We start from the raw sequence: 16,185 nt of genomic DNA, 5'->3' as shown, positions 1-16,185 counted from the left end.
TGGCTAATTTGCTAGCCACAGTCACTGACGTTACTAACGTCACGAAAACACGCGTGACTACCTTTGGCAGAACATCCGTTTCGTATCTGTTAACTTGGGGGATAGCTAGGCTAACTATAGCTTTACTGCAAGGCAGCTAATTTGCTAGCCACAGTCACTGACATTACTAACGTCACTACGTCACAAAAACACGCGTGACTACCTTTGGCAGAACATTCGTTTCGCATCTGTTCAGGGATAGCTAGGCTAACTATAGCTTTACTGCAAGGCAGCTGCAGAAACGCCACAAGCAAAGAGGCCAGGGTGATAACTATTTACTAATTTTACTTTGTGATATGACACACAATTGTGATGTGTAATGTAACTACAATATAAGCTGATATTATTAAGGAAGTACATCTACTTTCGGAAACAGTAGTCTACTATTTCACTGAAGTATTAGCATCATGACATTATAGCCTGTGTTGCCCGGGCAACACATACTACAGTGGTGTATAATGTATCTGTTTTCAATCGTTAAAGTACACATTCCTCACATATACATTTTCGTTGTAGGATTTATTCTGACATTAGTAAACGATTTGTTGGTGAAATTACCATTACCTGTGGTTTCAAACCAGTGTAGCTAACTGCAACGCTGTAGCTTACGCGAGACACACTACAAAAACATCTACAGTACACAGCTGTTTAGGAAGTCAAACGGCGACAGAACATGTTCGGCACACTCCTTACTTAAATCAAAAGTCTATCTAACTACTAACCTGAACTTCATTGCCACAGCCTAAACGTTGTCAATCTGTTCATGAAAATAATTAATTTCAGCCTAAACCATACAACGGAACGTTAAATCCAATTCAACGCAATCGCTACCAAGACGAACACAGCAGTAGTCTACTAGTACTGTACCGTAGTAGTACAATTTACCGGGGCAGCTTCTCCACACAGGGCTATATCGCATTTTGCGTTGTTACTGACAATGGTCGCTACCAGTGAGCTTTTTATGAATGAGCGATTTTCCACTAAATAAATGTCAAGCTTATTTACGTTTTGGGGGGCATATTTTCAGTTAGCAGATGGTACTGTTTGAATCGCGATTCCATCTTCTGCCGGTAACGTCGTAGAATAATCTTCAAAAGGGGTTCTTTATTAATGAATGAATGCAATATGAGTAGGCTAAATGCCTGAAAATATCACGAGAAGGGAAAACTTAAAAGGACGTTTAACCTTTTAAGGAGTGAGTTCTAAATATTACCGACGCTTCCACCAGAGTGAGTTATTTTTCCAAAACGGAAGCTAGCTAGTTTTAGTTAGCCTCCGTTACCTAGCAACCTAGCATCATACTCGTAGCAATGCTACTAGCGTCACTGTGTCCAATCCCGACCGGTTTTTAGCTAACATTCTGAGAAAATGCCACTTCAAATATTGATAAAAATAATCGTATCACGTTTTCAGCTGATTTACTGATTTCACGTTAAGCTTTAACTTCTTACCTTTCGAGGTAAATATTGTTTAAAAATTTAGAGTTATCTTAGCCTTTACTAGAGCCGGTCAAAAGACGCTGGCGCCGGTAAATTAGCCGTGCGCTACCCTTGTCCAAACCCGACCGCACTTCTAAACACTGGCCGCTGCTGTTTTTCTGGGGATATTAACTTGATCCAGGGTCACCAAACTGACCATCAATGCTGTCAACATATCCGGGGACGTAGTTATGTCCTCCACAATAAGATATCACGCTTCAACATCTCCAAACTATGCGATAAAATCTCAATTTGACTGTATACCACCACCTGCTGGATGTTTTGTTGAACTCTTCTCAAAGTTTGCTAGCCCCCATCCCTTCCTCCCCTCGACTACAGATCACGTCACACATGATCGTGTATTTTCATTGGCAAGACAAAGTAGTGTTAAGCTAGCATTGAAATACACTCATATGCTAGCAGTACGATGACAACAAAGACACACTTGTCAGAGTAAAGATCGTCGCCCAAGCGTCGCCCGAGTGTCGCCGAGTGGTCTTTCGGCCAAAGTAACTGTCCTATATTATTTAGACATGTAAACGTCCATATATGTTCATGAAATTTTACACGTAGATTGTTTGGTATGCCTAAAATAATACTACTTACACTTTGCTGGCGATAGCAAAAGAAAATGCTGGCAAAAAGACCGGAAACTGAGTGTCCAAACCCCGTTCGGGTTTGGACAATAGTAGTTTACAGCGGTCGGGATTGGACACAGTGACGTTACCTGCTAGTGTTACTTATTAGCCTCCTAATTGTAAATTTTGAAGCCATACTATAGCGTTTTTCATATAGTTTTTGTCTATCGGAAAATAGTCGGTTGGAATGTTCAGAATCACACATGTGTGACGGTACTCTGTGGGGCCCGCTTTCGAACAATCACATATGTGTGACGCTACTCCTTAACGGGTTAAGTCATAGAGATTAGGTCCATTTTTACACCGGTCTGCCAAATGTATATTGTATTATGTAATATTTATACATAATAAGTAGGCCCTATGCATTTTTATATAAAATATACAGGAATATCAGTTGTAAAAATGGCATTAAAATCCCTGTACAACCGACGCAAGCAAGCACACCCTACAATTTCCCCAGAAATTGTACCCTCTCTAGTTGCATTTGCCATACTGATGTTATCTGTTACCTCATACTGATTTGATCTGTTACTGATGGACTTTTATGTATTGTGATGTTTAATGTTATGTATTGTGATGTTTAATGTGGTGTATTGTGATGTTTAATGTTATGTATTGTGATGTTTAATGTGGTGTATTTGTGGTTCTGTGGTCGTTTTTTGTCACACTCCAGAGAGACCCCGGGATTCACATGAGCAGCTAGCTAACTACTTATAATTGTGCGCTATTCCTGCAAACAAATTAACAATAAAGTAAATTTATAACGTTAGTGAATCAAAAACAAGCTCACGTGGACCTGTGGCGTGAGACAGTCTCCTAGCAACAAAGGTGGAACTGAACTGAATCTGTCTTCTAGATGTAAACAGATTAAACAGACTAACACTGTCTAGCCAGGAGCAACAATGTGTCTTTGTTACAATTGTGTGTGTGTGTTTAGTTTGTGTGTCAAATTGTATGTGTGTGTGTGTGACAGAGAGAGAGGGAAAGTGAAGGAGAGAATGCGAATGTGTGTTTGTCATGTGTGTGTTTGAGCGTGCATGACTGTGTGTGTGTGAGTGCGTGTGTATGTGTATGAGTGTGTGTAGGTGTATATGTTTGTGTGTGCATGCGTTTGTGTATGTGCATGCATGTATGAGTGTGCGTGTGTGAATGTGTGCGTTTACCTAAACTCTGGTCCAGTACGTATAACTCTCGAATCCCCAGCTCGCTGAGGCTCTTGTCCAATGGCAGCTCCCGGTGGCTCACGTTGTCCAATAGCAGCAGGGCGTGGGCGGGATCAGACTCCACCTTGTTGCAGATGAGGGAGAGCAACGACTGCAGAGGCAGCAGGGGGTTCACCCTAAGCACAGTCTTCTGGCTGCGTCTGTAGTTCACCACCAGGCGCACCGTTTTCTACCGGACAACAGACGACAGCTGTCAGTGTTCCTCTCAAAGATTGTCATGCCATTGTGTCCTCCTGGCCTGTTTTGAGGGTCCAGATTGGTTACAGGGTCTGCGGGCTTCTGTGACGCCCTCTGTGACATTGTTTGTGGGAAAAATGGGCTATGCAAATAATATTTGATTTGATTTGTTGGTGTAAAACAGAAGAAGAATCACAAGGGATGTGTGACTGCTGTGTCTGTCACTGACACACACACATCTGCATAAAGACACACAAAACACACACAATTATACACACACGTACAGACCAGAGCTCAGTAGAACCCTTCCGATGTCACCCAAACACTGAGAGAACCTTCACCTAGAGAACCTTCACTAGCCAGTCACACAAAGCTAGAGAACCTTCACTAGCCAGATATAATCACACATTCAACAGATGTATCTAACGTTCCCTGAGAACTGAGACACTGGAGATCTCCCAGCGTAACTGTAGTCCATTCCTCATACAGAGTCTGTGTGTGTGTGTGTGCATGTGGTGTGTGTGGTGTGTTGTGGTCTGTGTCTGCATCATCATGTGTTTCTGCATATGCATCTGTATGCATGTGTTTGTATCCTTATGTGTCTGTGTGCATGTTTGTGTGTCGTTGTGTCTGTGTGTGCGTGTGTGTGCGCGCGTGTGTGCGTGTGAGAGCTGAACAGCCCTGGGGTGTGGAGCCCTGATAGCCCCTCAGGAGGTGTCTGGTGATGAGGAACAGAGATCACTTTGTTCCTCATCACACGGAGACACATCGCTCCGTATCAAGATCACCCTTAAAAACACGCCAACCACTCCGCTAGCCAGACGCCACTTAAGGGCAGCTCTGTGTGTGAGCTGAACAGCAAGGCAACAGCATTAGAACCTTATTTCTAGTAGAAATAGGATTATTGTTGCACAGTGCCTAGTAAATACAGTGTTCATTGACTCTGACTGTTAGAACTATACACTTCTGATCGCACCTTTTCTGCTCTGATTTCAATAGGCAGTATTTGTATGCTTCTAAATAAATGAAATGCAAAATTTGGGGGAGTAGGGGGTAATGAGGGTGGGAGAGGGGAAGAGTAGAGAGTAGTTAGGATGGTTAGGGGGGGAGAAAGGGGGTAGTTAGGGGAGGAGAGGGAGAGTGAAAGGGGGTAGTTGGGGGTGAGAGGGGTAGAGTAGGGGATAGTTAGGGGGGAAAGGGGGAGAGCTGGGGGTAGTTATGGGGGGAGAGGGTGAAAGAAGGAGAGCTGGGGGTAGTTATGGAGTGAAAGGGTGAAAGGAAGAGAGCTGGGGGTAGTTATGGGGGGAGAGGGTGAAAGGAGGAGAGCTGGGGGTAGTTATGGAGTGAGAGGGTGAAAGGAAGAGAGCTGGGGGTAGTTATGGGGGAGAGGGTGAAAGGAGGAGAGCTGGGGGTAGTTATGGAGTGAGAGGGTGAAAGGAAGAGAGCTGGGGGTAGTTATGGGGGGAGAGGGTGAAAGGAGGAGAGCTGGGGGTAGTTATGGAGTGAGAGGGTGAAAGGAGGAGTGCATGAGGCCAGAGAATAGGGCAGAAATAATGCATGGTAACTAAAGGTAAGGCCCTCATGAAACATTCACACAGGGAGTCACACAGGACAGCATGCAGACACTGGAGATAGAGAAGACACACAGCACGGCAACCCAGCCTCCCCCAGCCCCTCCAGCCCCTCCAACCCAGCCTCCCCCAGCCCCTCCAACCCAGCCTCCCCCAGCCCCTCCAACCCAGCCTCCTGCATACCTTGGCATGAACCCTCTTGGGTTTGTCTGGCTTGTCTCGCTGCCAGTGTTCAGAGTCAAAAGGTTACAAATGATGTGTTAACATAAAGCATAAAAACAAAAGCAAAACACTACAGGAGTCACGGGAGCATGCTGTTGCTAAGATCCAGACAAAGTCATACTCCTTTCACAGAATTAATCAGACAGACAGTGTATTCCAGCATTTCCATGCTGAACAAAACAGACAATCGGACATCCAGCACAGCCAGCGCTACACGCTCACCCTCCCCCACTCACACCGGACCAGCCGTCCGGACTCTCGCTCACCTCAGGCACTTTTGGCGCCGGCTTCCTCTGCACCCTCTCCTCCCAGACCTTCTCCTTGATGAGGACACAGGCCACGTCCAGGGTGCCCAGCAGGGCGTTGGGCTTGAAGCCCACGGCCTGGCCCTCCGAACCCAGCAGCTCCAGGGTGTGGTAGGACGGGTTCAGGTGGTACTGGCCGCACAACTCCACCAGCAGGTCCATCAACGCCTTGCTGAGAGAGAGAGGGGGGAGGGGAAGGAGAGGGGTGGGGAGGGAGGGAGGGAGGGAGGGGGGAGAAGGAGAGTTAGGTAGAGAGACGGGTAGAGGAAGGGAGAGAGAAAGAGAGGGGGCAGGGGAGGGAGAAGTAGAGAGAGGGAGGAAAGTTAGGTACAAAGACAGGTAGAGAGAGAGAGAGAGAGAGAGAGAGAGAGAGAGAGGGAGAGGCCAGGGACAGGGTGAGGAGTTAGGTAGACAAAGACCGGTGGAGACAGAGAGGGAGAGGGGGGGAGGGAGAGAGAGAGAGAGAGAGAGAGAGAGAGAGAGAGAGAGAGAGAGAGAGAGAGAGAGAGAGAGAGAGAGGAGAGGCCAGGGACAGGGTGAGGAGTTAGGTAGACAAAGACCGGTGGAGACAGAGAGAGAGAGAGGGAGAGGGGGGGAGGGAGAGAGAGAGAGAGAGAGAGAGAGAGAGAGAGAGAGAGAGAGAGAGAGAGAGAGAGAGAGGGCAGGAGAGAGAGAGGTATGCTGGGAGGCTGGCTGGAGTGGTCCAGTCAGAGGGAGATAGAGTTACCAGCTCCAGCTCCAGTAGAAGGAGTTGTAATTACGCAGACAGAGAGCGGGGGGGAGGGGGGTAGCTAGGCTTACAGGGTTATATAAGTCCACTAATTGGTGCAAAGTTGCTTCTAGGAAGTGGTCTCCGTGGGAATTAGGTTATAGAGGAACAGCAGATTATAATAACGATAATAACAGTAATAAATATAGCTGCAAGCAGTGATGCGGGGTTCCTCCTCAAAATGTCAAAATATTATAAAAATGTACATTGTAGAAGGTCATGAGTTGGACAAGAAGAGAGCAACAGTACTTCAAGTTTGGCCAACAACAACAGGCTGAATGGAGATTACTAAAGAGCATGTGGTTGCAAGTCAGTCTCTCTATCCTCTCTGTTACACATCAACTGTTGGGTTTATATGAATAGAAAGGGCAGAGTAATAGCTTTGGTCAGCTTTGGGACAAAGTTTGAGCAGCTGTAATTGTCATGTTTTGACATATCAAGGTGAAATTGCACATGGTACTTCAGAATTATGTCATCCTGTTTAACTAAACCGATAATCAGAATTATGACAGGCCCAGAGGCTGTGTCTGGATTGGAACCTATGACCTTGCAGTGCACTGTCTCAGCCCATTGAGCTATTCTCAGTGTTGGGAGGTGATGAGGTCAGTTACTGTATAAAAAAGTAAGCCGTTTCTCCTGTGGCACGCATTGTTAGATTCGGCCAAAGTTTAAACAGCTGTAAGTCAGTCATCTTTTGACATATCAAGGTGAAATTGCGCATGGTACTTCTGAATGATGTCATCTGGAAGCATATAAGGTTCGAAAAATCATAAATCAAAAGGACATTTGCGTTATTGACACATAGACAATGTGGACATTGAATTCAGCCATAGTCTTGTATTAATTTTTGCTAAATATTGCTTTGAAAGACATGTCTCCTACACATCTACAACACATGTAGGTTTTCTACACACATGACGCCAGAAATCCGATGCGCTGTCTCGATGAAGCGGGATCTTATCTACAAAGCACAAGTTAAAAAAGAGCCAGACCTAGTTCTGGCTCTTCTGGTGTAGTAATCCCCTCAGAATGTAACAGCGCTACAATTATGATTGTGCAGCTAGACTGCTACTGTGGTGTACCTGGATTCCTGTTTAACTAAATAGATATTCAGTATTATGACACATTTGATGGCTGTGGGTGGATTTGAACTTACAACCTTGCACTTTGCACTACACTGTCTCAGCCCAACTTTTTATATCTTTTTTTATTATATCTTGTACTAACTTTGTACATTTCTATGTATACTGCTGTCCACTTTGCTGCTGCAATACCTGATTTTCCCCATTGTGGGACGAATAAAGGTATCTTATCTTATTCTCAGTATTGGGAAATATTGCAGTGAGTTACTGTATAAAAAAGTAAGCCGTTTCTCCTGTGACACACATTGTTAGATTCAGCCACATTTTAAACAGCTGTAATTCATTCATCTTTTGACATATCAAGGTGAAATTGTGCATGGTACTTCTGAATGATGTAATCTGGAAGCCTATTAGGTTTGAAAAACCATCAGTCAAAATTATATTTGATTTATGGACACAAAGATATTGAGGCAATGTGGACATTTACATAAACCCTAACCCTTTCAGTTATTTTCCATTGCATTCCTTTTGTCTTCGCAAACTATAGAAAGACATGTATTCTACACATGTATACCAAGTGTGAAGACAATTACGGGTCAAGAGAGGAAGAGTTTTGAAGGTTGTCCCAAATTTAGTAATGTGACGCAGGGGAAATCACATAGAATTTGGGCGTGGCTTATAGCTCCACCTATGGGCGTACGTGGGCCACTAGCCGTCTGGGAGTAGTGAGTGACCTGTTGTATCATTGAGCCAAATTTGAAAAATTCCCCCTCCTCTCAATCCTACCGGAACCCTAATAATAATAATAGCCTTTGTTCACGGCAATGTTCAGTGCACGGAATTTGAACCTACAACCTCTCGATCTTAATATGAATGCTCTAACCACTGAGCCATACCCAGAGAGATATCTATACTATCACCCACTGCTACCAGATCTGCCCCCCCATGAACTACCCTCTTGCTACCTAATCTGCCCTCTGATACCCCTCTACCCTCCCAGCTACCACACCCCCCACCCCAGAGCTGTATGTGCCACCCGCTAGCCAGTGTCCCAGGCCCACATAGGGCCCCTTGTGTTTCTGCCTGGAGGGCTGGACGTCCTGGCCCAGCAGACAGGCTCATTAAGGGCAGAGAGAGAGGGAGGCCAGCCTGGGACAATGCTGCTGAAAGACTGGTGACCCTCAACATACCCTAACACAACCACCCAAACACACCCGCAAAACTGCCCCTGCTCATTAGCAGTTGAAAACATTTAGGACTCCAGTTCAGACATGGGAATCCTATTCATCAAGATTGTTCAATCGCAGTTAAAAATGACTTCATGTTGAATTCATGGAGGGTTGTTTAGAATAGTGTTTGTCAACAGGTGGGTTGCGACCCAAAAGTGGGACGTGTGCTTCGGCTCCATCAAAAAATCTAACGTTCATTTTTATTAAGATACCAAACTTCCGATGGTGCGCTGTTATTTTGAAAGGTGCTCGAGTTTATATAGCTGTCTCGAGTTATACAGAGTTACATGCCACCCACCAGCCAATCAGAATCACCACCAGTGTGTGTGTGTGTGTGTGTGTGGTCTCACCTGCCGTCCACGGTGCTGTTGGTCTGGTGTCCATGAGGCAGGGTGATCTGGATGTCCAGGCTGGGCCTCAGGGTGTTGTCCCGGGCCTCCAGCCCCACCGGACCTCCTCCGTCGGGCACCGCGTTACGGAAGATCCTGCGGGGAGCGGGCTCTGGAGCCGGGGGGGGAGGGGGGGCCCGCGACTTCATCCGCCTGCTGGGGGAGGGGGGGGGGGGGGAGAGGGCACACAGACACAGGGGTGAGGACCAGGGGAGGAGCAGATGGAGGACCAGGTGTGGAGGACAGGGGAAGGACCGGGTGTAGACCAGGTGTGGACCAACATAGAGGACCAACCCTCAGGATCAACCAGTTTAATGGAAGGACAGGAGACGTCCAGCCTACTCGGGTTGGAACAATCACCGGTTGAGGTTTTACTGGGACAGTGGTGTGGTGATCAGCTGGTACCACTGGGACAGTGGTGTGGTGATCAGCTGGTATCACTGGGACAGTGGTGTGGTGATCAGCTGGTACCACTGGGACAGTGGTGTGGTGATCAGCTGGTATCACTGGGACAGTGGTGTGGTGATCAGCTGGTACCACTGGGACAGTGGTGTGGTGATCAGCTTGTATCACTGGGACAGTGGTGTGGTCATCAGCTGGTACCACTGGGACAGTGGTGTGGTGATCAGCTGGTATCACTGGGACAGTGGTGTGGTGATCAGCTGGTACCACAATAGCACTGGGGATGCCAGGTATACACACCCCACTGGCCTAACATGCACATAATAATAAAATAACTAGGTACTGAGATGTTCAGACATGTACACGCCAGCATAATGACTAGATACAGTTTAGTGACACTCTCCCATTTGAATAGTGTTATGGAAGATGTCTGCTATGTAGCAAGCTGACCGTAAATTTTTTCAAAGAACAGCATGAAAAGTTGAGAACCTCAGATGCAGCTTGCATATCAATGACTTCCTGTCTCTAAAAGGTTACATAACAACGCCTGGACGAATCCAAAGGCTGTTTATTGGTTGTCATGGTGTCCTGTTTGCTATTATGGTCCTTATCGTGACACGTTTGTGGTTATTAGCACACATAAAAAGATTGTCCCTGGGCTCACTAACATCTGCATGTTAGTGAACATCTCATCTCTCAACAGCATGTTCTCTAAACGCCTTGTGCTTTCACAGTCCTGTTGAAAATATTGTTTTACAATACGAACCATGGAATGGTTCCTGTGGTGCTACTAGTACTGCACACAGGTCTCATAAAATACCTGTACTAAATATTTACCCAACTTCAAAATCATACAGCTCTAATCATGTTAATTCATAGAACAGGTGGAACTTGCTTTGTACTACTTTTTGCCCTGTAGGCTATTTGACACGGGAACATGTTACATTTTTGTCCACCACAACACAGATAACTTTTAGCCATGCAAGCAACTAATAGCTTCTCTTCAGAAATGATGTGAACACTGTTCCAAGCAAATAGCATTAGATAACACTGTCACTCACATCAAATAAGTCTTTGTGCTGTTGTTGATGATAAATTGTTGTTAAATTATTCCGTGAATCAAACTGTTTTGACTCTCTGAGACAGAATATGTGCCAGCCTTAGAGATCCCCTCTGAACTGGTTAATGGGGAAGAATGCATGAGAACATACCGAGAGTTTGGACTCTACCCTGTGTTTGAGTTAATAATTTATTCCAAAGTATGGTTCCACCGTGAAACACAAAACAGTGTCAAGTCATAAAATATCTCTTGAATCACCACCCACCCAGTACAAAGTGACATAACTATACGTAACCTATAGCTAGCTATCAGTGTTTCAGTACACACCTTTCTCCTGTAGCTAGCTAGCAGGGTTACAACAGCCTACATTCTAGTTATACTCTGACAAAGCTAGGACATAACAGTAACATTAAAGTGACTGTGCTCTTATAGAATAAGAGTGCCTTCCAAAAAACATTTAGTGGGGGGGCCAGATTGGGAAAATCGGAAGCATGGTATTTATATGAGATGTCTAGGTGTGTGCAAAGATTGTGAAAGACAAAATCTTAAAATCAGCAGGGCTTGTCTCCCTTATTTGAATAACTGGGGGTTGTCAGTTGTTGTGGCCGGTACTTTCAGCATGTGACCACAGCCACCCCAAGAGGGCACCATTGCCACTACCATCTCTCCTCCTATTCACAGCCATCATGTATGATTAGCCTACTTGTATTTACACTGCTCAAATATCTCATGCACTGAACACACACGCACTTCCAAAACACACACACACACACACACACACACACACACACACACAGTCATCATAGACATTTCCCATTCAGCTTCACAGTCACCACTCTCCACTGCAGTCATAAGCCTGATTAGCTTCAAGGGCAACCTGTCTATCACAAACACAAGTAGTTTATATCTACAAACGTCAGTCAGTCAGATGCTGCAGGTCGCTCAAAGTGGTCTGTATTTGTAATATTCTAGTACTTTAATGCTACTAGCCCCTCCAGCCAGCGAGGCATGAGGCAGCCTGGCAGGGCCAGGCTGGAAGAGGGGTTATACAAGGCCAGGTGGCTACTGTTCCAACATGCATCCACCTCATGGTGGTTTTAGCCTCATTAAGAGATTAGCCTCCTTGTGTGTGTGTGTGTGTGTGTCAGTGATAGAAAAAGAGAGGAAAGCAATTGAGACTGTCTTCTATCCAGACAATTTAAGTGATCAACGCCTTTGTACAGCCAACAAAGCCTCCAATACTACATGTAGCAGCGTCTGTATTGGAACTCAAATGCACATCAGTAACTAACTGTAGCGGACTCTGTAGCTAACCCTAACTGACAATATAGCCAACTGTAGCTGACTTAGCCTAGAAGCTAACTAACTGTAGCCCTCTCTTGCTGATTTTGTAGCTAATTGTAGCTGACTCTGTAGCTAACTCTAGCTGACTATCCAGCTAACTGGTGCTAACTCTAGCTGACTTGGGCTAGTAGCTAGCTAACTGGAGCTAACTCTAGCTTACTTGGGCTAGTAGCTAGCTAACTGGAGCTAACTCTAGCCAACTTGGGCTAGTAGCCAGCTAACTGGAGCCAACTCTAGCTGACTTGGGCTAGTAGCTAGCTAACTGGAGCTAACTCAGTAGCTGACCGTACTTGGCTCTGTGGCTAACCCTAGCTGACTCTTAAAAGGTTGCTGCCATGGAACATGAGAATGTTCTGATGAGTCACCAGCTAAACCTGCCTGTGTTTGTTGAGTGGATGGGGCCCATGGTAACAAAGATGTTGCCTGTCTCTCAGTGGCCTCATGGACATGCAGGTGTGAGTCTGTTCAGGGCAGGTGAATAGTGGTCACATGACCATAACAGGAGAGGGGTTGACAAACACCTGCTGCTGTCTGTTCTGTGTTAAACAGCGACTCAACAATAGGGCACCATTCTGCATGGACAGTTGCTATGCAACTGTGCATGTTTTAAGCCAGAATCTGAATTCTTGTTGATCAAATAATAAAACTAGCCTACCTGACTCATTTACATTATACTACAGTCTCGTTCCAAACACTAATAATATAAAAGATTTCTAGAGATCTGACCAGGAATAATAGTATTAACCAGGATCCAGGAATAATACCTTCAGACCAGAAATAAACTGCTTTGTGCAACTAGGATTACATGTGTTCATTCATTGAATGGGGACAACTGTGTAAGGTTAAAAACAACTGTAGTCTGTCCAGGCTCATGCTTTGTGATGAGGAATAGGGACACTGTACCGCTAATACACAGCTAATAAAAACCTTTTCTGCACATACTGCAGCAGAAAGGAGTTTATCTTGATAATGTGTTCATGTCAGCCATGTTGTTAGGCAGAAGGTTAACACCACCACAGGCTAGTACTGAAAAAGACCACAACATGGAGGATGAAAATCTTTCTCCAATTTGGATGTCGTCCCAGAACTGGGCACGCACACACACACACACACACACACACACACACACACACAAAAGCTGACCAGTGACACTTCAGACCAGAACAATACAACCTTTATTAGGCCACACAAATCCCTCAAGTAGACATTATATGAATCCATCGAAATAAGACTTTAGTGTTTAGGACCTTCTCACTTGAGTTCATAAAAAACAATTCACTACCAGCCATACACTTGGATGAGTCTGAATGAGGACAAACACATGCACACTGCGATGTTCAGCCGTTAGTCAACAGCTTTCAGATGTTTCTGTAACCTCACATGCACAGTCCAGGTCTGAGGAGCTCCTGGCCTCACACACAGTCCAGGTCTGAAGGGCTCCTGGCCTCACACACAGTCCAGGTCTGAAGGGCTCCTGGCCTCACACACAGTCCAGGTCTGAAGGGCTCCTGGCCTCACACACAGTCCAGGTCTGAAGGGCTCCTGGCCTCACACACAGTCCAGGTCTGAAGGGCTCCTGGCCTCACACACAGTCCAGGTCTGAGGAGCTCCTGGCCTCACACACAGTCCAGGTCTGAGGAGCTCCTGGCCTCACACACAGTCCAGGTCTGAAGGGCTCCTGGCCTCACACACAGTCCAGGTCTGAGGAGCTCCTGGCCTCACACACAGTCCAGGTCTGAAGGGCTCCTGGCCTCACACACAGTCCAGGTCTGAGGAGCTCCTGGCCTCACACACAGTCCAGGTCTGAGGAGCTCCTGGCCTCACGCACAGTCCAGGTCTGAGGAGCTCCTGGCCTCACACACAGTCCAGGTCTGAGGAGCTCCTGGCCTCACACACAGTCCAGGTCTGAGGAGCTCCTGGCCTCACACACAGTCCAGGTCTGAAGGGCTCCTGGCCTCACGCACAGTCCAGGTCTGAAGGGCTCCTGGCCTCACACACAGTCCAGGTCTGAAGGGCTCCTGGCCTCACACACAGTCCAGGTCTGAGGAGCTCCTGGCCTCACGCACAGTCCAGGTCTGAAGGGCTCCTGGCCTCACACACAGTCCAGGTCTGAAGGGCTCCTGGCCTCACACACAGTCCAGGTCTGAAGGGCTCCTGGCCTCACACACAGTCCAGGTCTGAAGGGCTCCTGGCCTCACACACAGTCCAGGTCTGAAGGGCTCCTGGCCTCACACACAGTCCAGGTCTGAAGGGCTCCTGGCCTCACACACAGTCCAGGTCTGAGGAGCTCCTGGCCTCACACACAGTCCAGGTCTGAGGAGCTCCTGGCCTCACACACAGTCCAGGTCTGAAGGGCTCCTGGCCTCACACACAGTCCAGGTCTGAGGAGCTCCTGGCCTCACACACAGTCCAGGTCTGAAGGGCTCCTGGCCTCACACACAGTCCAGGTCTGAAGGGCTCCTGGCCTCACACACAGTCCAGGTCTGAGGAGCTCCTGGCCTCACACACAGTCCAGGTCTGAAGGGCTCCTGGCCTCACACACAGTCCAGGTCTGAGGAGCTCCTGGCCTCACACACAGTCCAGGTCTGAGGAGCTCCTGGCCTCACACACAGTCCAGGTCTGAAGGGCTCCTGGCCTCACACACAGTCCAGGTCTGAAGGGCTCCTGGCCTCACGCACAGTCCAGGTCTGAAGGGCTCCTGGCCTCACACACAGTCCAGGTCTGAGGAGCTCCTGGCCTCACACACAGTCCAGGTCTGAGGAGCTCCTGGCCTCACACACAGTCCAGGTCTGAAGGGCTCCTGGCCTCACAAACAGTCCAGGTCTGAAGGGCTCCTGGCCTCACACACAGTCCAGGTCTGAAGGGCTCCTGGCCTCACACACAGTCCAGGTCTGAGGAGCTCCTGGCCTCACAAACAGTCCAGGTCTGAAGGGCTCCTGGCCTCACACACAGTCCAGGTCTGAGGAGCTCCTGGCCTCACGCACAGTCCAGGTCTGAAGGGCTCCTGGCCTCACACACAGTCCAGGTCTGAAGGGCTCCTGGCCTCACACACAGTCCAGGTCTGAGGAGCTCCTGGCCTCACACACAGTCCAGGTCTGAAGGGCTCCTGGCCTCACACACAGTCCAGGTCTGAGGAGCTCCTGGCCTCACACACAGTCCAGGTCTGAGGAGCTCCTGGCCTCACACACAGTCCAGGTCTGAGGAGCTCCTGGCCTCACACACAGTCCAGGTCTGAAGGGCTCCTGGCCTCACACACAGTCCAGGTCTGAAGGGCTCCTGGCCTCACACACAGTCCAGGTCTGAGGAGCTCCTGGCCTCACACACAGTCCAGGTCTGAAGGGCTCCTGGCCTCACACACAGTCCAGGTCTGAGGAGCTCCTGGCCTCACACACAGTCCAGGTTTGAAGGGCTCCTGGCCTCACACACAGTCCAGGTCTGAAGGGCTCCTGGCCTCACACACAGTCCAGGTCTGAAGGGCTCCTGGCCTCACACACAGTCCAGGTCTGAGGAGCTCCTGGCCTCACACACAGTCCAGGTCTGAGGAGCTCCTGGCCTCACGCACAGTCCAGGTCTGAGGAGCTCCTGGCCTCACACACAGTCCAGGTCTGAAGGGCTCCTGGCCTCACACACAGTCCAGGTCTGAGGAGCTCCTGGCCTCACACACAGTCCAGGTCTGAAGGGCTCCTGGCCTCACACACAGTCCAGGTCTGAGGAGCTCCTGGCCTCACACACAGTCCAGGTCTGAGGAGCTCCTGGCCTCACACACAGTCCAGGTCTGAAGGGCTCCTGGCCTCACGCACAGTCCAGGTCTGAAGGGCTCCTGGCCTCACACACAGTCCAGGTCTGAAGGGCTCCTGGCCTCACACACAGTCCAGGTCTGAGGAGCTCCTGGCCTCACGCACAGTCCAGGTCTGAAGGGCTCCTGGCCTCACGCACAGTCCAGGTCTGAAGGGCTCCTGGCCTCACACACAGTCCAGGTCTGAAGGGCTCCTGGCCTCACACACAGTCCAGGTCTGAGGAGCTCCTGGCCTCACGCACAGTCCAGGTCTGAAGGGCTCCTGGCCTCACACACAGTCCAGGTCTGAAGGGCTCCTGGCCTCACACACAGTCCAGGTCTGAGGAGCTCCTGGCCTCACACACAGTCCAGGTCTGAAGGGCTCCTGGCCTCACACACAGTCCAGGTCTGAGGAGCTCCTGGCGTCACACACAGTCCAGGTCTGAAGGGCTCCTGGCCTCACACACAGTCCAGGTCTGAGG

General features: G+C 48.3%; 1 protein-coding gene across 7 annotated transcripts in view; it reads right to left on the bottom strand.

Moving 5' to 3' along the window:
- Positions 1–16,185, bottom strand: part of cobl (cordon-bleu WH2 repeat protein) — a 49,176-nt gene that overhangs the window by 26,357 nt on the left and 6,634 nt on the right. For 5 of the 7 annotated variants that reach the window (XM_062466488.1, XM_062466495.1, XM_062466493.1 and 2 more), the window contains exons 3-5: positions 9,084–9,278; positions 5,615–5,825; positions 3,319–3,547 (exon numbers count right to left, since the gene is read on the bottom strand). In XM_062466488.1, coding sequence (XP_062322472.1) covers positions 3,319–3,547; positions 5,615–5,825; positions 9,084–9,278 — 635 coding nt within the window. Of the gene's footprint in view, positions 1–3,318; positions 3,548–5,614; positions 5,826–9,083; positions 9,279–10,585; positions 10,697–16,185 lie in introns of those variants that run through there. The other 2 variants (XM_062466492.1, XM_062466489.1) reach the window with 2 other exon arrangements.

The sequence above is a fragment of the Osmerus eperlanus genome, chromosome 7 (assembly GCF_963692335.1).
Source record: "Osmerus eperlanus chromosome 7, fOsmEpe2.1, whole genome shotgun sequence".
In the NCBI taxonomy this organism is placed as follows: domain Eukaryota; kingdom Metazoa; phylum Chordata; class Actinopteri; order Osmeriformes; family Osmeridae; genus Osmerus; species Osmerus eperlanus.
This window is presented reverse-complemented; position numbering and strand designations above follow the sequence as displayed.